This window comes from Oncorhynchus gorbuscha, linkage group LG01 (genome assembly GCF_021184085.1).
Source record: "Oncorhynchus gorbuscha isolate QuinsamMale2020 ecotype Even-year linkage group LG01, OgorEven_v1.0, whole genome shotgun sequence".
NCBI lineage: Eukaryota > Metazoa > Chordata > Actinopteri > Salmoniformes > Salmonidae > Oncorhynchus > Oncorhynchus gorbuscha.
The window spans coordinates 105,541,098-105,565,109 of NC_060173.1; the positions used below are offsets into that span (position 1 = coordinate 105,541,098).

The following is a 24,012-nucleotide window of genomic DNA, read 5'->3' on the forward strand; positions in this document are numbered from 1 at the left end:
AAAGACGAGGCAAACTTGACATTGACTGTGCTAATGGCTAAATTTGAGGAGTACTTTGTACCAAGCCAGAACGTCACGTTTGAAAGATACAAGTTTGTCTCTCATGATCAGAAACAGGGAGTTAGTTTTAACCAGTATTTGGCTGAGCTGAACACACTGGACAAAACGTGTGAATTTGAAAAGCTGAAAGACTCACTAGTGAAAGACAGGATAGTCTTTGGCATACTTGATAATGGACTCAAGGGAGCGATTGCTGCGTGAGCAAGATTTAACTTTGGATAAAGCAGTGAATATGTGTCGAGCAGCTGAAACCACCAGAGCACAAGCTAAAGAGCTGTGCAGGGATGAGATGTCAGTGTACGCAATAAAAAGAGAGGAGCAACACACACACACAACGCCTTACAAAACAAAAACAAGCAAAAGAGAGAAATCAAAACACTACATGTGGAAAATGTGGATTTATCCACAAGCAGAAAAAATGCCCTGCATATGGCAAATCATGTAACAACTGTGGGAAAAATAATCATTACTCAAAATGCTGCAAAGCTGAGGCTACAAAGACAAAGGTTCACACGGTCGAGGAGATGGAAGAATTCTTTGTTGATTCTGTGGAAATATGCAATGCAGTAGATGCTGAATGGATTGTGCCATTGACTGTGAATGAAACTATAATACCATTCAAGCTTGATACTGGAGCACAGGTAAACGTGTTGTCGCTGGATGACTACAAAACACTGAAGGTGAAGAGCAAAATACACCCGGTGAAAATGAAGGTTACTGGTTATACTGGGGAGAACGTACCAGTCAAAGGTAGCTGCATAGTAACTTTACAGCACAAAGGAAAACAGTTCAGAGCACAGCTGCTGATTGTGGAAAAGAATGTACATCCTATTCTGCAAGCACACCTGAGGGCAAGCACACCTGAGGGCAGGTACAGATTTCTTCGTCTACCATAAGGGATTCTCTCAGTGCCAGAGGTCTACCACAAGACAATCCACATGATCTTCGAGCACATTTCAGGAGTGGAGACTATGATGGATGACATCATCATCTGGGGGTCCACAAAATAAGAACACGATGCGAGAGTGAGACAAGTGCTGGACCTGACACGGAAAGTCAACCTAAAAGTAAACAAGGACAAATCCGAGTTTGGTGTGAAAACACTTACCTTCGTGGGAGATGTACTTTCTGAGGACGGAGTCAAACCAGACAGGAAACCATCAGCCATTAACAACATGGAACGTCCGAAGAACATGGACGATGTGAGACGCTTCATGGGCATGATCACCTACCTTGCAAAGTTCATACCTCAACTGCCAGCACAGTCTGCTCCACTCAGATGTCTTCTGGAACAGAAAAATGAATGGGAATGGTCCCATGAACAGGAAAACTGCTTCAAAAACCTAAAGAAGACAATCACAGAAGAGCTAGTGCTCACGTTCTATGATCCACAGAAAAGCACAAGGATTTCTGCAGACGCGTCACAGTTTGGCCTGGTAGCAGTTCTTCTGCAACAGCATGACGACACATGGCAACCCGTCGCTTATGCGTCCAGAGCCTTGACAGGTGCAGAGACAAGTTATGCACAAATAAAGAACTACTGGCGAGCACATACGCTTGCGAAAGGTTTCACCAATACATCTACGGACGAGACTTCGAAGTAGAAACCGACCACAAACCATTGGTGTCAATCATGTCTAAGCCACTGAATGATTGTCCAATGAGAATCCAGAGAGTGTTGATCAGACTGCAAAAGTATGATGTGAAGATGATCTATACCCCAGGAAAGTTCATGTTCGCCGCCGACACTCTTTCTCGAGCAGTTGACAAGGAGAGCTTCGACACACAGAAAAACACTGAGATTCAGGCCTACGTCGACATGATCGTAGCATCACTTCCTGTGTCTTCTGAGAGTGGAGCAGATCAAAAGAGACACCGCAGTTGACCAAACAATGACAGAGTTGAAAGAAACAACACTGATAGGATGGCCTGCACAGAAAAACAACTGTCCAAGGAGAATACAGGATTACTGGATGTGCAGAGCAGAGCTCACCATTGTGGTTGACACAGTGTTCAAAGGCAACAAGATTGTCATTCCCATGACACTACGCAAAGAAATGCTACATAAAATACACAAGGGCCACTTGGGTGAGGAAAAATGCAAACGACGAGCACGAGAAGTAATGTACTGGCTAAGAATGAACCAGGAAATCAGCCAGACCACTGCTCCATGTGAACTGTGTTTGACCTACAGGCCAAAGCAGCAAGCAGAGCCGCTAATGCCTCATCCAGTACCCAACAGACCCTACTACAAAGTTGGAGTTTACCTTTTTGACTGCAATGGCAAAAGTCACATTGTTGTTACTGACTACTACTCAAACTACCCTGAAGTAGCAACACTGCCAACTACCTCCTGCAAAGCTGTAGTCACCTACCTGAAATCAGTCTTTGCAAGACATGGGGTTGTGTCTGAACTGTACTCGGACAATGGCCGGCAGTTCTCAAGTTCCGAATTCTGGTCGATCACTGACGACTGGGGATTCTGACACAACACCTCCAGCCCCAACTACCCAAGGTCCAATGGCTTAGCAGAGAGTTCAGTCAAAATTGTCAAAGGTCTGATGAAAAAGGCACATGATGGAAAGGAGGATTTCCTAAAAAATCTGATCTACCGCAGCGCACCGCGGCAGAACGGAATTTTACCTGCACAAATGTTGATGGGACGTCACATCAGAACCAATCTACCCATCCACGAGGACTTGCTAACACCGAGAGGTGTTAGCAAGTCCAACAAGAATAGCAACATGAGAAAAGTGCAAGACACTTACCTGAACTGAAACCTGGAGATCATGTACGACTCCGAGACATCACTACAGGAACCTGGATGCAGCAAGGGTGTGTGCAGAGAGAAGTTGCACCGCGATCCTATGAGATCCAAACGGAGCATGGATCACAACTGAGACGAAACAGAGTGGATCTAAGGCTTCAGCCATTCACTCAATGGACTGAGGATCATCAGGAGGATACTGCTGAAGCGTCAAATGCCTTTAGAAATGGACAATTCAGTCAGAACACTGACAATGAACGCTGTCCAACTGTTTCAGGAAGCACTTCAGCAGAACGACCAAAAGGTCTGTCTGAGCCCCTGAAAGGCTTACTGAGAATTGCTAAATATATACAGTGGGGAGAACAAGTATTTGATCCACTGCCAATTTTGCAGGTTTTCCTACTAACAAAACATGTAGAGGCCTGTAATGTTTCATCATAGGTACACTTCAACTGTGAGAGACGGAATCTAAAAAAATCCAGAAAATCACATTGTATGATTTTTAAGTAAATTATTTGCATTTTATTGCATGACATAAGTATTTGATCAACTACCAACCAGTAAGAATTCCGTCTCGCACAGACCTGTTAGTTTTTCTTTAAGAAGCCCCTCTGTTCTCCACTCATTACCTGTATTAACTGCACCTGTTTGAACTCGTTACCCGTATAAAAGACAGCTGTCCACACACTCAATCAAACAGACTCCAACCTCTCCACAATGGCCAAGACCAGAGAGCTGTGTAAGGACATCAGGGAAAAAATTGTAGAACTGCACAAGGATGGGATGGTCTACAGGACAATAGGCAAGCAGCTTGGTGAGAAGGCAACAACTGTTGGTGCAATTATTAAAAATGGAAGAAGTTCAAGATGACGGTCAATCACCCTCGGTCTGGGCTCCATGCAAGATCTCACCTCGTGGGGAAGGTGAGGGATAACCCAGAACTAGATGGCAGGACCTGGTCAATGACCTGAAGAGAGCTGGGACCACAGTCTCAAAGAAAACCATTCGTAACACACTACGCCGCCATGGATGAAAATCCTGCAGAGCACGCAAGGTACCCCTGCTCAATCCAGCGCATGTCCAGGCCCGTCTGAAGTTTGCCAATGACCATCTGGATGATCCAGAGGAGGAATGGGAGATGGTCATGTGGTCTGATGAGACAAAAATATAGCTTTTTGGTCTAAACTCCACTCGCCGTGTTTGGAGGAAGAAGAAGGATGAGTACAACCCCAAGAACACCATCCTAACCGTGAAGCATGGAGGTGGAAACATCATTCTTTGGGGATGCTTTTCTGCAAAGGGGACAGGACGATTGCACCGTATTGAGTGGAGGATGGATGGGGCCATGTATCGCGAGATCTTGGCCAAAAACCTCCTTCCCTCAGTAAGAGCATTGAAGATGGGTCGTGGCTGGGTCTTCCAGCATGACAACGACCCGAAACACACAGCCAGGGCAACTAAGGAGTGGCTCCGTAAGATGCATCTCAAGGTCTCCAGACCTGAATCCAATAGAACATCTTTGGAGGGAGCTGAAAGTCCGTATTGCACAGCGACAGCCCCGAAACTTGAAGGATCTGGAGAAGGTCTGTATGGAGGAGTGGGCCAAAATCCCTGCTGCAGTGTATGCAAACCTGGTCAAGAACTACAGGAAACGTATGATCTCTGTAATTGCAAACAAAGGTTTCTGTACCAAATATTAAGTTCTGCTTTTCTGATGTATCAAATACTTATGTCATGCAATAAACTGCAAATTAATTATTTAAAAATCATACAATGTGATTTTCTGGATTTTTGTTTTAGATTCCGTCTCTCACAGTTGAATGACAGACCTCTACATGCTTTGTAAGTAGGAAAACCTACAAAATCGGCAGTGTATCAAATATATATAAATACAAAAAGGGGCACCTGGACTGAATGTTTTGTTAATGTGAAAAGAAATAGAGCCACAGTAGATTGTATTGTTGGACAGACTATATTTAGTTGAATTTAAAACATTTTTTTAAGGAAAAACATTTGGGGAAAGAAATGTGTGTTATTGAAAATTGCATGTTTTGCAGGTTGAGTAAACAAATGTTATGTGACGTGTAATAACATAGAAAAGTAGTTTTCGTTTAAAGGAAAGAAGATGTTGTGTTAATAACATTCAGACTACGTTACCCAGCAGGCTATGCGGGCTATGCGAATGGTTAAAGAACGCTTTGCATGGCTAAACATGGAATTTTCTAGCTGAAATATATGTTCATTAAAAGTAGTTAAACCTACGCCCCGGTTTGTCATTATATAAGGAACAAACATAACAGCAAGCAAAGTTGATTATTCAATTAAAATATGTTACGTCAAAGTTATATAGTTAGCTAAAGTTGAAACGTTATTAGAATTTGAGTAGGTTTGTAAGATAGCTAGCAGAAAAAAGGCTACTTTAATTCGCCACTTTACAAGCTTGCCAGCGAACTCCTTCAAACAGTATTTCATTATTTGGCAGCCTGATATGGGCAGTTAGCTTATTTCATTATTTGCAGGGCCCTTCAACAACGTTGAAGATGGCTTATGGTAGAGAAATTAACATTTACTTCTCCGGCAATAGATTTGGTGGACATTTCTGCAGTCAGCATGCCAATTGTACGCTCCCTCAACTTGAGACATCTGGCATTGTGTTGTGTGACACATGCACATTTTAGTGGCCTCTTATTGTCCCCAGCACAAGGTGCACTTGTGTAATGATCATGCTGTTTAATCAGCTTCTTGATATGCCACACCTGGCAGTTGGACGGATTATTTTAGCAAAGGCGAAATGCTCACTAACAGGGATGTAAACAAATTTGTGCACAACATTTTAGATAAGCTTATTGCGCGTATGGAACATTTCTGGGATCTTTTATTTCAGCTCATGAAACATGGGACCAACACTATATGTTGCGTTTATATTTTTGTTATATGTTTGTGTGTACAAAACATTAAGGACACCTGCTCTTTCCATGACAGACTGACCAGGTGAAAGCTATGATCCCTTATTTGATGTCAAGGTTTGTGTCAAGATTGCAAATAAGACTCACATCAAAAATAAGTTACAAAGACAAATAGAAAGAAATGTGTATATTTGGGACTCGAGCATGATACATTACCCAACACTGTCAACCAAGAGTCAGGACTAAACCAATTCACCTTGGTGGTGTGCAGACTGGTTTATATTATTCTTAACGATTTCGCACAAACCAGGAATAAAATGCAACAATATGTCTGCGAAACTATACATTCACAGTATTATGAATGAATTGTGGTTTATTTGGTAGCACTTCATAGTGTGACTCATTTTACTAATTGCATTAAAACTGTACAAAGTTGAAGGTGCGCTATATGATAGATTCCCCGCTTCCCCTAGCTAGGGCCTCTAGTGGGGAGACCTGAGGTCAACCTACCCCCGCCCTACCTCCTACTTCTGAGTGGGAGACCTTCCCATGCAGTAGCTTGCCTAGCTCAAACTAGAATCAGGGCGTCCACTCCGACAAGGTTAATTGACGGTCAGTCCCACACGGTGACATATCATTGGGTCAGTCCCACACGGTGACATATCATTGGTTAATTGACGGTCAGTCCCACACGGTGACATATCATTGGGTCAGTCCCACACGGTGACATATCATTGGTTAATTGACGGTCAGTCCCACACGGTGACATATCATTGGCGTGACGTGAAAATGAGCGATAGAAAACCAGTCGTGGCTGCCCATGTCGCCGATACCTAAATCCTCCACTGGATCAAGAATGATCCTCCACCCAAAGGACATTCAACCAACTTGACAAACTGTGGGGAGAATTAGAGTCAACATGGGCCAGCATCCCCGTGGAACGCTTTCGACACCTTGTAGAGTCAACATGGGCCAGCATCCCCGTGGAACGCTTTCGACACCTTGTAGAGTCAACATGGGCCAGCATCCCCGTGGAACGCTTTCGACACCTTGTAGAGTCAACATGGGCCAGCATCCCCGTGGAACGCTTTCGACACCTTGTAGAGTCAACATGGGCCAGCATCCCCGTGGAGAACGCTTTCGACACCTTGTAGAGTCAACATGGGCCAGCATCCCCGTGGAACGCTTTCGACACCTTGTAGAGTCAACATGACACCTTGTAGAGTCAACATGGGCCAGCATCCCCGTGGAACGCTTTCGACACCTTGTAGAGTCAACATGGGCCAGCATCCCCGTGGAACGCTTTCGACACCTTGTAGAGTCAACATGGGCCAGCATCCCCGTGGAACGCTTTCGACACCTTGTAGAGTCAACATGGGCCAGCATCCCCGTGGAACGCTTTCGACACCTTGTAGAGTCAACATGGGCCAGCATCCCCGTGGAACGCTTTCGACACCTTGTAGAGTCAACATGGGCCAGCATCCCCGTGGAACGCTTTCGACACCTTGTAGAGTCAACATGGGCCAGCATCCCCGTGGAGTCGCATTCCCCGTGGAGCGACACCTTGTAGAGTCAACATGGGCCAGCATCCCCGTGGAACGCTTTCGACACCTTGTAGAGTCAACATGGGCCAGCATCCCCGTGGAACGCTTTCGACACCTTGTAGAGTCAACATGGGCCAGCATCCCCGTGGAACGCTTTCGACACCTTGTAGAGTCAACATGGGCCAGCATCCCCGTGGAACGCTTTCGACACCTTGTAGAGTCAACATGGGCCAGCATCCCCGTGGAACGCTTTCGACACCTTGTAGAGTCAACATGGGCCAGCATCCCCGTGGAACGCTTTCGACACCTTGTAGAGTCCACGCCCCGACGAATCGAGTCTGTTCTGAGGGCAAAAGAGGGTGCAACTCTATATTAGGAAGTTGTTCCTAATTTTTGTACGCTGTATTTTTATCCGTGCGATGTTGCCACAGCACTGTGGTCTTTTTAGAGTTAAACGTTGTGCAACATTGCAACACAAGCATTAAGGGTGGGGTGCCGTTGTTGATTTGGCAATGTGATCATAAACTTATAGAAAACACCCAGGCGAGTGTATATCATAAGTCTATCCTCGCCTGGTTGTTTTCTATAAGTTAATGATCACATTGCCAAATCAACATAATGCTCGTGCTGAAATGTTGCACAACATTTTACTTTAAAAATAAGCCCTCCGTGCTGTAGCAACATCGACCTGATCAAAACATTGAACGCGTCTGTCATTCATTGTAGGCATACGTTCTTTGAGGCAGACGAAGCTCCCTATACTTCGTTTAACGAAGACATGCTCGGTGCGCCAGACCGACTACGGTTTGGAGGTCAGTATGATCATACATTTTCGCACTTGTGCATTAATGAGGCCACCTTCTCAATGAACAGTCTGTTCAAAAATCTGCAGAGACGACGATTGCATACGGTGATAGAGTAGGAACGGCAGAATTGTGATAGCCTAGGTTAGTTGTGTTGAAATGGGTGTGTTTGGGAACCTAAATCAACTGCATTTCCTAATCATTTAACATGAACTGTTAAATGTTTTTATTTTTATTCAAATGATTCGCGCAGAGCAATTGAGGCCGCCGCGTAGCACAAACAACCCTCTTGGAAAAAACCCACTACCCGCCCATAAACACCCTCCCATAGCGGTGTGGGATTACTCTATTGGCTGGTTTAGGAAAAGATGGTGGATAAATGAAGATAGTGAACTGAGGCAGTTTACCATTGACGTTTCAGTCTACTTAACTGGGTGTGTCTCCCACAGACACCAATGTAATAGCAGCTGGATCTGGTCTACGTAATACATTATTTCATTGAGAACAAAAAACAGCGAGTATGGTGTCTGGTTTAGGTTTTCACATCTCCCCTGATTGGCTCAGGGAGTGTCTGTCTTGCGGGTGAGTTCACTGGTGCTGACCAGGAGGGGATTCGATTAATGGCGTGGCTAAACCGGGTTAGCATTGATTACGAGGATGAGCCGGTTTCCCCAATTAAAGCCCAAGATGAAGTTGGCTGAAAACCAAAATGGCATAGTTCTATGTAGGCCAGTGTTTTTACATACGATTTTTTTGCTCTTTATATAAACGCATATCGTTTTACCTGCCTCCCCAAGGGAAACTACTTAAATTATAATATTTATTTATTAGAAAATACATGTTTTATGTTTCTGAGCGATATATCATGTTATTTTGTTGACATTGTGGCCCTGTCTAGCTCTATTTGAGCCAGGCGCTCCTCCCTTACCGCTTTTGCCCGGTGAGGGGCAATAAACCCGTTTTTATCCCGGTTCAGTGTAATCAAACCCCCTCCTGGTTGACGCCTCTATTTATATGAAACCGCGCCTCTCCTCTCGTCAGTTGTAGCCGCAGCCTTCTAGAACCAGTCCGTGCAGAACAACCCGCGCTACAGCCTAAACTATTACCTACATATTGTGGTTCTGTTAGAAACGAAGGTAGGCACTCATAGTATCTACTGCTTAGGTATATAGGGTCTAAACGCTTTTATTTGGTCTGATCATCGCTACATCCCCGTTGTTGGACATAACAAATACCATCGGGTCTTTAAAATACAGTGCCTATTTGATACGAACATGTATTTTGCAATATGTGTTATGGAGAGAGATGTAGGTAGGCCTGTTGAGTTTTGTCACTATCTTTCTTCACAACTCTCACACCGGCTGATTGTGCACACATTCAGTAAATTAATATTCGCGATTAACATTAGGTAATTTAGCCCAGACTAACGTTAGATTCTTTAACTTCGTCTAGTCTTTGCCAGTATCCCTAGACTATTAGCCCTCCTCATCATACGATGGCCATTCGGTGTTCAATGTATGTAACATTCTGGGGTTAACTTTTCCGGGTGGAATGTTAAAACATTGTTACGAAGTTTTCAGAAGAAGCAATGTATCGATTCAGCTGAAGCACCAGTACTGCCTTGTTGATTGGATGGGTTTTATCTCAAGGTTTCTTGCCTTGATCTTGCCGGTAGCTAATGTAGGCTATCCATGTTCAGTTTAGAGAAATGGGCCATAGGTGCTAAAACTAATTCTGGTTCAGGTGACGTTGTTATACTTGTAAAACTAGAGGTTGGAATCTCTTTGAAACTGTCCCTGTTTAGCAAAATGGCATTTAATTCAAGAGAAATGCTGACTCACTGGTCAAGTAAGCCAAGTTGTAAATGAATTTGAAATGTACTTTAGACCAGGGGGAAATTGCCTTGACTGTATCACTGCTGAAATAACTTCCACATGCAGAAGGCTTGCCAGCTGCCATTTTCTTGTTACTATTGACTGACTCTCTCTGCCTCCCCCAGGTTTCAGGATGTCCCAGAAGATCAAGGCAGGGTCGGTGGTGGAGATGCAGGGGGATGAGATGACCAGAGTCATCTGGGAGCTCATTAAGGAGAAGCTCATCTTCCCCTACCTGGAGATGGACCTGCACAGGTGACTTGTACCTGCTGCTACACCTGGGCTTGTAGTCATTACTGTACGCCGTAGCAAAGGGTAACGGGAAACATTTTACAATGAAAATGAGCACTTCTTATTGGACAAGTTCAGGTAGTCCACCCTGTTTTGACACAGTTCCTATACCTTAAATACATAGATAGAACCGGAATGAATAGAGCAAAGTTATAGCAGTGTTCTGAATCTAGGGTTCGTGGGGGCGGGGTTCGCTCGGGTGGGTTGTTGGGTGGGTTGGCGGGTAGGGTTCGGGTAGGGTTCGCTGGGTAGGTTGGGCGGGTGGGGGCAGGGTTCGGTGGGCGGGCGGGTAGGGTTCGCAGGGTTGTTCGCTAGGTAGGTTGGGTTCGGGGGTGGGTGGGCGGGCGGGGGTAGGGTTCGCTAGGTAGGTTGGCGGGTGGGTAGGGTTCGCTCGGTGGGTGGGTTGGCGGGCGGGTAGGGTTCGGTGGGCGGTGGGCGGGGGTGGGCGGGCGGGGGTTCGCTCGGCGGGTGGGCGGGCGGGTAGGGTTCGCTCGGTGGGTGGGTTGGCGGGCGGTGGGTGGGTTGGTGGGTGGGCGGGCGGGTAGGGTTCGCTCGGTGGGTGGGTTGGCGGGCGGGGGGTTCGCGCTCGGTGGGTGGGTTGGGCGGGCGGGGTTCGCTCGGTGGGTGGGGGCGGGCGGGTAGGGTTCGCTGGGCGGTTGGGCGGGCGGGCGGGGTTCGCTCGGTGGGTGGGTTGGCGGGCGGGCGGGCGGGGGGTTCGCTGGGTGGGTTGGCGGGCGGGCGGGGTTCGCTAGGTGGGTGGGCGGGCGGGCGGGGGGTTCGCTGGGTGGGTGGGCGGGCGGGCGGGTGGGTTCGGGCTCGGTGGGTGGGTTGGCGGGCGGGTAGGGTGGGCGGGTAGGGTTCGCTCGGTGGGTGGGTTGGCGGGCGGGTAGGGTTCGCTCGGTGGGCGGGCGGGTAGGGTTCGCTCGGTGGGCGGGCGGGTAGGTTTGGGTTCGCACGGTGGGCGGGCGGGTGGGCGGGCGGGTAGGGTTCGGGCGGGTACGGGTGGGTGGGTGGGCGGGCGGGGTTCGCTCGGTGGGTTGGTGGGCGGGCGGGTAGGGTTCGGTGGGCGGGCGGGTAGGGTTCGCTCGGTGGGCGGGCGGGGGGTGGGCGGGGGGGGTTCGGTGGGCGGGCGGGGGTAGGGTTCGGTGGGCGGGCGGGCGGTTTCGCGGTGGGCGGGCGGGTCGGTGGGCGGTGGGTGGGTGGGCGGGCGGTAGGGTTCGCTCGGTGGGTGGGTGGGTGGGCGGGCGGGTAGGGTTCGGGTGGGCGGGCGGGTAGGGTTCGCTCGGTGGGTGGGTGGGGGCGGGCGGGCGGTTAGGGTTCGCTCGGTGGGTGGGTGGGCGGGCGGTTAGGGTGGGTGGGTGGGTTGGCGGGCGGGTAGGGTTCGCTCGGTGGGCGGGTGGGTTGGGCGGGCGGGTAGGGTTCGCACGGTGGGGGGTTGGGGCGGGCGGGTAGGGCTTCGGGCGGGTACGGCGGGCGGGTAGGGTTCGCACGGTGGGTGGGCGGGTGGGTAGGTTTGGGTGCTAGGTGGGTGGGCGGGTGGGTGGGTGGGTGGGTAGGGTTCCCTAGGTAGATTGGTGGGTAGGGTTTGCTGGGTGGGTAGGGTTTGCTGGGTGGGTAGGGTGGGTAGGTGGGTTCGTCTGGGTTGGTGGGTAGGCTTCATGACAGGGTTCACTAGGTTGACTTGTAATGCTCAGTTTTTCTTAAGTCCATGCACAGGAAACCCCTATAGGTTACAGGAATAACACGTGATGTGGAAATGCTGATTGTAGCTGGGCTCTGCACTACACTAACCCTAGACACTAGCAAATATCACCAAGGACAGGTTTGTTCGTTGTCGCTGCACATTATTGTGCAACGTGTTCTGTATTGTACTCTCATGCTATCCTGTATTAGATGTCTGTTCAGAACATGTGGCATGTTTCAAGTGTTGGGTAAAAGGTAGTGTGATGGCCAGATCAAAGGGACTTGTATAATCATTTACCATTTTTGAAAAGACCAATGCATTTTGAAACTGTGAGGACCAGTTTGTTCCTAGAGGTAGCTGTTTTAAAGAGCAGTGTATTACCCAAACCCCCCCCCCCCAGACAATCTGATCACATGATGTCAGCAGACTAGTTGAGCTGGATGTGGCGTGATTGATCCAGAACCAATCCTTTCCAAGAGCTACAACTCTGGACTGTCAAATCTGGACTGTTTAAGTCTGCTCTCGTCCAGTCCTCTGCTCTCGTCCAGTCCTCTGCTCTCGTCCAGTCCTCTGCTCTCGTCCAGTCCTCTGCTCTCGTCCAGTCCTCTGCTCTCGTCCAGTCCTCTGCTCTCGTCCAGTCCTCTGCTCTCGTCCAGTCCTCTTTGCACTAGACCTTCACACTGTGGGACTGATATTAAACACACACACGACATTGGCTGCAGTGCTGTGATTATTACAATTGTATGAGCTTTTCAGTGTCTTAAAACCGTTAGAAACAGCACATAATAAGCCTGGTACATCAACTATTCAAATTTGGTCCGTGGGAATGACCATTTAGAATTTGGTGGGAGTGACCTTAATGAGTGAACTATTTCAATTTTGTCAAAACACACTATTGAGGCGTGGCTCTGTGCTTGTGGTGTGCTATTGTACGGGAGGGTTAGGGGGGGAAGGTGTTGTGGGAAATTATTGGTTGGTAAAATAAGCTGATGTCTATGTGCCGGGAGTTTCTCCTGGGCTTTCTGCTAACGAAGGTCAAGTTTGATGCGTTCGTCCACTAGACTCTACGTGCATTTGGGCAGAAGTGTTTTGGAAAGAGATTACCCATGTCCTGACCTGTGGTCATGCTCATTACCCGTGACCTGACCTGTGGTCATGCTTGTTACCCATGTCCTGGGCATATTTTTTAATATTTGTTTATCTCCAGTAATTAAAAAATGTATCCAATTATTGCCATCTGAAGTTGGTCAAGTGAGAAGGATAGCTTAAGTTTTTTATTTATTTTTATTCTTGCAGGTTTGTTTTATTCCTGCTGTCCCAGTTTCTGTGTCTGTAAGGCACACTCATTGGTTTCACAAATCTTAGGAATGCATTCTGTCTGGTTGGGGATGTGGGGTGTGTGGATGGGTCATCTTGGTCAACCACAGTGCGCACACAGTCCTCAGGCAATTTATCGCCATCTTGCACCATTACACAACGCCTGTAGTGCTGTATCAGATGTGCATCTCACTGTCATTGGGAAATCTGCACATCTAACCTGCGGTTGTCTGTGGAGTTGCACATTGTTGTAGTACTAGGCTAAGGGGGAGGGAGAAACTGGGTGAAAGGTTGTTGAACAAAACCCAGTTTACACAAGGAAAGGCTTACAAGGAAATGAGGTATTTATGCTTTGTCTTGTCTTTTTTGGATATACGGGTGCAGTGCACTTTATTTGTGGGGTGATTTTCAATTTAGTGTTAAATCAATAAACAAATAAATAGTTCCTTCTTGCATTGTTAGAGCGTTGGACTAGTAACCGGAAGGTTCTGCCCCTGAACAGGCAGTTAACCCACTGTTTCTAGGCCGTCATTGAAAATAAGAATTTGTTTTTAACTGACTTGCCTAGTTAAATAAAGGTTTAAAAAATGTGTTGTAGTTTGAGCAGACAACCCGGTCTCTAACTGTGTGTAGAAATGGGAAGTTGGTTATGTAATAATACCTCAAACTAATAGTTCATTGCCACCAGGAGTAGCACGTCAGTCATCACTAGCTGTCATAAACCCTGCCTATTATTACAATTTCTCTTAAAATAAAATTTTAAACAACCTTAATCACACTGCTAACCTTAAATTTAAGACCAAAAAGACACCGTTAAAAAAAAGATCTAGCCAATTGACTTTTTGCTTGCGGTAACTAGTGGAAAACAAGAGCACCCCATCGCCTGCTAGGATGTGTTGGGTCTTTCAGAGGAGTAATTCATTAGTTCAGTCACGTAGCAGCAGCCTGCGAAGACTGGCCTCTTTGTTCACATGTTAGCATCTTGTATACTGTTTCTGGTTCAGCCTCTCACCAAGCTTTACTCTATAGTGATGACACTGTGATTTGCATCATTTCACACTGATTTGAATGTTGCTCTGTTCGACAAATACATTCTACTTTTTGCAATTGTTTAATTCCTGCTGCATTTGAAAAGGGAAGGTTTTGTTTACTGGGTCCTGTTTTGATTGGTACAGTGTGTGGCTCTGTTAGACCTGATAGAGTAGGGAACTCCCTGATGAGGTGGTTCAGTCATCAGAGGTAGGTTTTGCATTGGGAATCCCCACTGACTTCATTATAGAAGGCTACATGACATTGAACAAAAACACACAGTAAATGTATTAAACTTTATTCTGATAGAAACATTAACTTTTTAATTGGTTTCACAGGCCCACATACTCTTCATAGCATTTGTCCTCCCATGAACCCTAAAGGTAACAATTATCCTCCTCCCTGCTGCTCTTCTGCCCTTCCCTCAGCTACGACCTGGGCATGGAGAACCGCGATGCCACGGACGACAAGGTGACGGTTGAGGCGGCGGAGGCGACGCGGCGCTACAACGTGGGCATTAAGTGTGCCACCATCACGCCGGATGAAAACCGGGTGGAGGAGTTCAAGCTAAAGCAGATGTGGCGCTCGCCCAACGGGACCATCCGTAACATCCTGGGGGGCACCGTGTTCAGGGAGGCCATCATCTGTAAGAACATCCCCCGCCTGGTGCCCGGCTGGGTCAAACCCATCATCATCGGCAGGCATGCCCACGGAGACCAGGTAACCTTTACCACCCCTTCAGCAGTAGAACCCTTACTAACCATTCATTAAAATTAGAGGACCGATTAATTAGAAGGGCCGATTTCAAGTTTTCATAACAATCGAAATTGGTATTTTTGGACGACCATTTTTTTATTATTTTTTTTATACCTTTATTTAACGAGGCAAGTCAGTTAAGAACACATTCTTATTTTCAATGATGGTCTAGGAACAGTGGGTTAGCTGCCTTGTTCGGGGGCAGAACGACAGATTTTCACCTTGTCAGCTCAGGGATCCAATCTTGCAACCTTACGGTTAACTAGTCCAACGCTCTAACCACCTGCCTCACGAGGAGCCTGTTACGCGAATGCGGTAAGAAGCCAAGGTTTGTTACTAGCTAGCGTTAAACTTATCTTAGAAAGAACAAACAATCAATCATAATCACTAGTTATAACTACACATGGTTGATGATATTACTATTTTATCTAGCGTGTCCTGCGTTGCATATAATTGATGCGGTGCGCATTTGCGAAAAAGGACTGTTGCTCCAACGTGTACCTAACCATAAACTACAATGCCTTTCTTAAAATCAATACACAGAAGTATATATTTTTAAACCTGCATATTTAGCTAAAAGAAAGGTTAGCAGGCAATATTAACTACGTGAAATTATCATTTCTCTTGCGTTCATTGCACGCAGAGTCAGGGTACAGTGGGGCAGAACATTTTTTAGTCAGCCACCAATTGTGCAAGTTCTCCCACTTAAAAAGATGAGGCCTGTAATTTTCATCATAGGTACACTTCAACTATGACAGACAAAATAAAAATAAAAATTCTCCAGAAAATCACATTGTATGATTTTCTAAAAATTGAATTTATTTGCAAATTATGGTGGGAAAAAAGTATTTGGTCACCTACAAACAAGCAAGATTTCTGGCTCTCACAGACCTGTAAACTTCTTATTTAAGAGGCTCCTCTGTCCTCCACTCGTTACCTGTATTAATGGCACCTGTTTGAACTTCAGTATAAAAGACACCTGTCCACAACCTCAAACAGTCACACTCCAAACTCCACTATGGCCAAGACCAAAGAGCTGTCAAGACACCAGAAACACAATTGTAGACCTGCACCAGGCTGGGAAAACTGAATCTGCAAAAGGTAAGCAGCTTGGTTTGAAGAAATCAACAGTGGGAGCAATTATTAGGAAATGGAAGACAGACAAGACCACTGATAATCTCCCTTGATCTGGGGCTCCACGCAAGATCTCACCCCGTGGGGTCAAAATGATCACAAGAACGGTGAGCAAAAATCCCAGAACCACACACGGGGGGACCTAGTGAATGACCTGCAGAGAGCTGGGACCAAAGTAACAAAGCCTACCATCAGTAACCCACTTCGCCGCCAGGGACTCAAATCCTGCAATGCCAGACGTGTCCCCCTGCTTAAGCCAGTACATGTCCTGGCCCGTCTGAAGTTTGCTATAGAGCATTTGGATGATCCAGAAGAAGATTGGGAGAATGTCAGATGAAACCAAAATATAACTTTTTTTTGGTAAAAACTCAACTCTTGTTTGGAGGACAAAGAATGCTGAGTTGCATCCAAAAAACACCATACCTACTGTGAAGCATGGGGGTGGAAACATCATGCTGTGGGGCTGTTTTTCTGCAAAGGGACCAGGACGACTGATCCGTTTAAAGGAAGGAATGAATGGGGCATGTATTGATTTTGAGTGAACCTCCATCAGCAAGGGCATTGAAGATGAAACGTGGCTGGGTCTTTCAGCATGACAATGATCCCAAACTCACTGCCCGGGCAACGACTGAGTGGCTTCGTAAGAAGCATTTCAAGGTCCTGGAGTGGCCTAGCCAGTCTCCAGATCTCAACCCCATAGAAAATCTTTGGAGGGAGTTGAAAGTCTGTTGCCCAGCAACAGCCCCAAAACATACATCACTGCTCTAGAGGAGATCTGCATGGAGGAATGGACCAAAATACCAGCAACAGTGTGTGAAAACCTTGTGAAGACTTACAGAAAACATTTGACCTCTGTCATTGCCAACAAAGGGTATATAACAAAGTATTGAAACTTTTGTTATTGACCAAATACTTATTTTCCACCATAATTTGCAAATAAATTCATTAAAAAACCTACAATGTGATTTTTTTTTTCTGGATTTTTTTTTCTTATTTTGTCTGTCATAGTTGAAGTGAACCTATGATGAAACTTACAGGCCTCATCTTTTTAAGTGGGAGAACTTGCACAATTGGTGGCAGACTAAATACTTTTTTGCCCCACTGTATATGCAAGAGTTTAGACCGCTTGGCTCATTGCGAACTAATTGTTCATAATTATGACATTGAAGGTTGTACAATGTAAAAGGAATATACAGTTCCGTATTTCACTGAAAGAATAAACTTTGTTTTCGAAATGATCGTTTCCGTTTGACCATATTAATGACCAAAGGCTTGTATTTCTGTGTGTTATTATGTTTAAGTCTATGATTTGATAGAGCAGTCTGACTGAGCAGTGGTAGGCAGCAGCAGGCTTGTAAACATTCATTCAAACAGCACTTTAGTGCGTTTGCCAGCAGCTCTTCGTTGTGCTTCAAGCATTGAGCTGTTTATGACTTCAAGCCTATCAACTCCCAAGATTAGGCTGGTGTAACCGATGTGAAATGGCTGGCTAGTTAGCGGGGTGCGTGCTAATAGCGTTTCAAACGCCACTCGCTCTGAGACTTGGAGTAGTTGTTCCCCTTGCAAGGGCTGCAGATTTTGTGGAGCGATGGGTAACGCTGCTTCGAGGGTGGCTGTTGTCGATTTGTCGACGTGTTCCTGGTTCGAGCCCAGGTAGGGGCGAGGAGAGGGACTGAAGCTATACTGTTACACTGGCAATACTAAAGTGCCTATAAGAACATCCAATAGTCAAAGGTTAATGAAATACAAATGGTATAGAGGGAAATAGTCCTATAATTCCTTTAACTACAACCTGAAACTTCCTACCTGGGAATATTCAAGACTCATGTTAAAAGGAACCACCAGCTTTCATATGTTCTGAGCAAGCATGTTTCATTATTTATTTGATGCTAACTTGATTTTATTGATGTATTATATTAAGTTAAAATAACTGTTCATTCAGTAATGTTGTAATTGTCATTATTATAAAAAATAAAAAATCGGCATCTGCTTTTTTTGGTCCTCCAATAATCGTATCGGCGTTAAAATCCTAATCGGTCGACCTCTAATCAAAATGTCTTTATACCATGCCCCCCCCCACCCCTAATGATTGGCTCTCTAGGTTTCTCGAGGCCCTTCCTCCCTCACTTCCTTGAATCTGATTTACCTCGAGACAGAGGATGGATGCTATGGTAAATGAAGCTATGTGTTAGTGGTACCCCGTCTGTTAACACGTTTTTAATTAAGGAGGAGATATTGTACAGTCTCCAGGTGATCACATGTTAACTTCATGCAGACTAGAGGTGTGATGGTCAGGCCTGCCCACAAAGACAAATAGACTGGTTTTGTCACTGAACGCTCAGTCACTGATTTTAAAATGGCTTTGTTGCCCTTTAGACCATGTCTCTACACTGGCTCCACGTCTCAAAGTGGAACGACGTTCATACTGTACTGCAGCTAGAGAACAATGTACGTGGCACCATGCCGTTGTCAATACGCCGTTGTCAATACGCTTCAACTCCATTGAGAAATGAGGTGGGAACTTGACCTTTTGGTTGGTTTCTGTATTTGACAGTCACGGTATGGCCTGGATTTATTTTATTGTAATACAGTGCTATTTCGGATTGCTCTTCCTGTTGCATCCACACTACTGATTGGTTGAAAAACCATAACAATGATTCATTTTGACCAGACACATCTGTTTTTCAGCTCTCCAACAGCAATGTAACCTGTCATCTATTCTGAGATTACAGGTTACTGTCATCTACCCAGTGAACAGTAGTCCAGTGCCTGGTTGCCCCAGACGGGGATTGCCCTTCTATGTTCCTCCACTAGATGGCGCCCTTGTCCGTTTCATCTATGACCTCTCTCCCCTTTGCAGTACAAGGCCACAGACTTTGTGGTACCTGGACCTGGGAGACTGGAGATGAAATTCACACCCAAGATTGGGGAGCCAATGAACTTTGTCGTCCATGACTTTGAAGGTAAAACCACAAGTTTTACTTTCAATGAAAATCAATCTAAAATATAACCTTTGCTTGTAAGGGAAAATAATGTCCAGAATAGATTTTGTCCATTATATAATATTGTGTTAGCCTATGGTGCCAGCCTGTGTATGTCAATATGACAATCTTTACATATGTTTGCTGTGTAAATATTACAATATGAGAACGGCAGTATCGGATTTAACTCTGAATGATAAATCAGCTGTGTTCCTCCCTCTTCTGCACATACTGTAGACAAACAGAATTTTCATTAACTAGAGATTGTGATTAAGGTTGGCTCCATTGCTCTGTTTGCAAAATGGGGGAGGGGGCAGGTGGCTGTCTTAGTGTGTGTGGTGTATTCATGTGAGTGTACAGTATCTTCATGAGAATGATATGTCTTTGTCCTCCAGGTTCAGGTGGTGTGGCTCTGGGGATGTACAACACAGACAGCTCCATCAGGGACTTTGCCCACAGCTCCTTCCAGATGGGCCTGGTTAAAGGTTGGCCTCTGTACCTCAGCACCAAGAACACCATCCTCAAGAAGTACGACGGACGCTTCAAAGATATCTTCCAGGAGATCTATGAAAAGTATGTCTGCCTGGCCTCAGACATTTAATTGCAGAGTAAATATTTATTTTCCCTATTAACAATATATTTTTCAGCATGTAGATGATAAACACGATTCACATACCCTTTATCGTCAACCATACATTGTAATTGGCCGACAAGCCCCACCCCCCGCCTACTATGCAAATGTTCCATTTCTGACTCCTTTATAAAGGACAGTATGAGGTTTAGGTGTGTAAACACTGTTCCTGTGTCCCAGGCAGTACCGCTCTAAGTTTGAGCAGAAGGGGATCTGGTATGAGCATCGTCTGATTGATGACATGGTGGCTCAGGCCATGAAGTCTGATGGAGGATTCATCTGGGCCTGCAAGAACTACGACGGAGACGTTCAGTCTGACTCTGTAGCCCAAGGTAAGACCAGCTAGTCCAGTCTGACTCTGTAGCCCAAGGTAAGACCAGCTAGTCCAGTCTGACTCTGTAGCCCAAGGTAAGACCAGCTAGTCCAGTCTGACTCTGTAGCCCAAGGTAAGACCAGCTAGTCTAGTCTGACTCTGTAGCCCAAGGTAAGACCAGCTAGTCCAGTCTGACTCTGTAGCCCAAGGTAAGACCAGCTAGTCCAGTCTGATGTGGACTCTGTAGCCCAAGGTAAGACCAGCTAGTCTAGTCTGATGTGGACTCTGTAGCCCAAGGTAAGACCAGCTAGTCTACTCTGATGTGGACTCTGTAGCCCAAGGTAAGACCAGCTAGTCTAGTCTGATGTGGACTCTGTAGCCCAAGGTAAGACCAGCTAGTCCATCTTTTAATTAGTCTTAAAATATTCCTTAAAATAATCTCAATGCCTTTTAGTTCCAGAACACAGGAGAATGCTGATATATATATTTTGTCTTGGCACTACTGTCCCTGAGCGTTTATATCCAGTTAGCTGTTAAGTACTTTGTGACAGATGTATTTAATACCTCTGTGTGTACCCCAGGTTATGGGTCCCTTGGTATGATGACCAGTGTGCTCATCTGTCCTGACGGTCGTACGGTGGAGTCGGAGGCGGCCCACGGCACGGTAACGCGCCACTACAGACAGCACCAGCAGGGCAAGGAGACATCCACCAACCCCATTGGTAAATTAGACACGGATACCATGCAGTCTCTGACTGATAATGCCTGTTCTATAAAAACCATTCAGCCTCATTCCCCTTCTGGATGTAGATCTGCATGTAGCAGGGGTGTGTTCATTACTGTGTTGCAAAATGTTTCTTACACCAAACTGGGAGGGACCTACCTGAATTTGTCCAATAGAAACTGCTTTCTATTGATTACAACACAGGCAACACGAGGACCTCGAGCTCAACGTTTTGACATGTCCCTAACGTGTGTGTGTAGCGTCCATCTTTGCGTGGTCGCGGGGGCTGCTGCACCGGGCGAAGCTGGATGACAACGCAGAGCTGCGTGTGTTTGCTGAGGCCCTGGAGGTGGTCTGCGTGGAGACCATTGAGGCTGGCTTCATGACCAAGGATCTGGCGATCTGTATCAAAGGCATGGCAGGGTGAGTAGCATGCATACATACGCACAGTAAATCTGACTCTGAAACTAGACTGACTCCAATGGTCTTTCTTTCCTTCATCTTCTCTTCTCCCTTAGTACCAAACGCTCAGACTACCTGAACACCTTTGAGTTCCTGGATAAACTGTCAGAGAACCTGAAGACCAAGATGTCCAACCAACCCAAACTGTGATCACCTCATCTCCCAACTTTAAACACACACACTATTGACAGCAGGGACTATAGGCCCCGGCCAACACTGAACCACGGGGGACTGTCTGCCCAGAACTCAACCAGAGCTTCTAGAAGACCTAGGACCCTCGAGACTTAATCATTCCCTCCACAAGCAGTCTGTCTGCTTCAAGGAGGTGTCTTGTCCAGGGGGGGGGTGTCCTCCCAAAACTAATGAATCATTCCTATCTAAACTACTTGCCATTGCTGTCCCACTCTCCCCATGCTTGCTGTTGCTTGGCAATATTAAACTAGACTTGCCTCTTTCATTGCTGTTCTGGACTGTTTCAATGTTACCCAACAATACAGACCAACACCTTCTGCATCATAAAAGTAGTTGACCCCCTACAACTCTAATGCCATTTGCTCTGTCCCTTGAACACGCCCCCAACTCTCCTGATGAACTAGCTGCCCAAGTCAAGCCCTGCTCTGTCTCCCTCAATTCCCCACTGTCAGCAAACTACTTCAGCCTCATGACAACGCCTTCTCTACTCCCTCCACTGAACTCTGCAATTCCTTCCATCAGCTATTTTCAAGGAAGAGCTCACCAAAATACACTTCACTGACTGATTAATCTCTCTTATCTGCCCCTCCCCCCGTCAACCGTCACCCCTGAAACCCGGCTCTACGAATTTGCACTCATTGACTCTCCCTATCTCAAAATTCCTGTCATCAACACCACAACTTACTCATCACAGCTCTGTTCTCATTAAAGCCTGCCTGCTCTGTCCATCCCTGGATCCTCACCCTACTGTTCTCATTAAAGCATGCCTGCCCTGTCCATCCCTGGATCCTCTCCCTACTGTTCTCATTAAAGCCTGCCTGCCCTCTGTCCATCCCTGGATCCTCTCCCTAATGTTCTCATTAAAGCCTGCCTGCCCTGTCCATCCCTGGATCCTCTCCCTACTGTTCTCATTAAAGCCTGCCTGCCCTCTGTCCATCCCTGGATCCTCTCCCTACTGTTCTCATTAAAGCCTGCCTGCCCTCTGTCCATCCCTGGATCCTCACCCTACTGTTCTCATTAAAGCCTGCCTGCTCTGTCCATCCCTGGATCCTCACCCTACTGTTCTCATTAAAGCCTGCCTGCCCTCTGTCCATATATCACACACCATCAACCTCTCCCTTGCCCACGGATCTCACCCCTCCAACTACAGAACAGCTGCAAGCACCCCTCCCCCATCTTAAAAATGCCAGGAACGGACACCATCTTTCTGCACAATTTCCAACCTTCCTATCAAAGACTCTGGAAGAGACGGTTTCCTCCCAATTCAAACCCACCTGCTAGTAAACAAAGAATTCAAGCCCCTCCATTCTGGTTTCCACCACAGTACTGAAACTGCACTCAGTTGTGAATGACCTCACCTCTGCTGGTGCTGATGTCATTAACATCCTGATTCTCCTTGACCGGAGTGCCACTTTTAGCACTGAGTCATCAGATTGAGGGTACAGCACTTTCCTGGCTACAATCGTACCTCATAAACCAGACCCACTAAATCTCCCTCAATGACCATACCTCAGACACCACTGCAGTCACACAGGGTGTCCCCCAAGGTACTGTGCTGAGACCCTTACTCTTCATCTTCCTTGGTCAGGTGACACCCAGATCACCTCGGCACCAAATCCCTATTCGACCCACATTGAATTTCCTTTCTCAGCAATAAAAACATGGCTGCAACAACACTTCCTCAAGCTAAGCATTTATAAAACGGAACTCCTACTCATAGACACCAAATCCATCTTCACCAAAGCTGGTAATCTTGCGATTGACACCACTGTCTCCCCCCACACACACAACCTTGGCTTCACCCTTTCCTTTGACCATCACATACGACACAGACTGGCAAATTGTCATTCTTCCACCTCCGCAACATTGCCAAAGTCGGGTCCAACTTGTCCTGCCGTTGCAATACGCATTCATTTCCTCCTGTCTTGACTACTGTAACTCACTATTCTCTAGCGCCAACTCAAGCTCCCTCCATAAGCTCCAAATGGTTCATAACTCTGCAGCCCGACCCCCTCACCCACACTAAGTACTGGTAGCACATCTCCTCTGTGAACTTCACTAGCTCCCTGTCTCTCAACGCTTTGATTACAAGCTCTTCTTTCTGACCTACAAAGCCCTTCACCACCTTGCTCCCCCCCACCTCTGACATTTTTGTCCCCTACCAACCCACATGCCCCTTACCCTAAACCAGGTTCGTATCCTAACCCCAACCCTCCCCATACACTGATACATCTCTTATTTCAGCCCACCCCACTCTTTATTCATGTTTTTGTAAACTATCTTTTTTAAATTAAATTTGTTTACAATTGTTTTGACTTTGGTCCTTAAAGTGCTATATTAATCCCATGTTTTACTATATGTAGGGTTCAGATTATTTGTAGTTTATTTGTATTTTTACAGGGACAGTGCACATTAATCAACATTTCAGTAAAAGTGCTGGTTTTAGCCAGCTGACTAATTTTCAACCGTAGTCCCTGGGCAGGTTGTTGATGTGAGGCCCTCTTCTCCATTGATATACCACTACGGTCTAGCCATACCATTGAT

General features: G+C 46.3%; 1 protein-coding gene across 3 annotated transcripts; it reads left to right on the forward strand.

Moving 5' to 3' along the window:
- The first annotated feature begins 7,979 nt into the window (after positions 1–7,979).
- Positions 7,980–23,776, forward strand: LOC124048345 (isocitrate dehydrogenase [NADP] cytoplasmic-like). 3 transcript variants are annotated; one of them, XM_046369046.1, is made up of 9 exons: positions 7,980–8,089; positions 10,080–10,209; positions 14,704–14,995; positions 19,026–19,128; positions 19,542–19,719; positions 19,958–20,109; positions 20,672–20,812; positions 21,075–21,237; positions 21,333–23,776. In XM_046369046.1, exons 1-9 carry the CDS (start codon positions 8,056–8,058, stop codon positions 21,424–21,426), a joined length of 1,287 nt encoding a protein of 428 aa, XP_046225002.1. In that variant the 5' UTR covers positions 7,980–8,055; the 3' UTR covers positions 21,427–23,776. The 3 variants fall into 3 exon arrangements, with proteins under 3 accessions (XP_046225002.1, XP_046225011.1, XP_046225019.1); XM_046369055.1 differs by lacking the exon at positions 7,980–8,089 and adding an exon at positions 9,104–9,216; XM_046369063.1 differs by lacking the exons at positions 7,980–8,089; positions 10,080–10,209 and adding an exon at positions 13,471–13,587.
- The last annotated feature ends 236 nt before the right edge of the window (positions 23,777–24,012 follow it).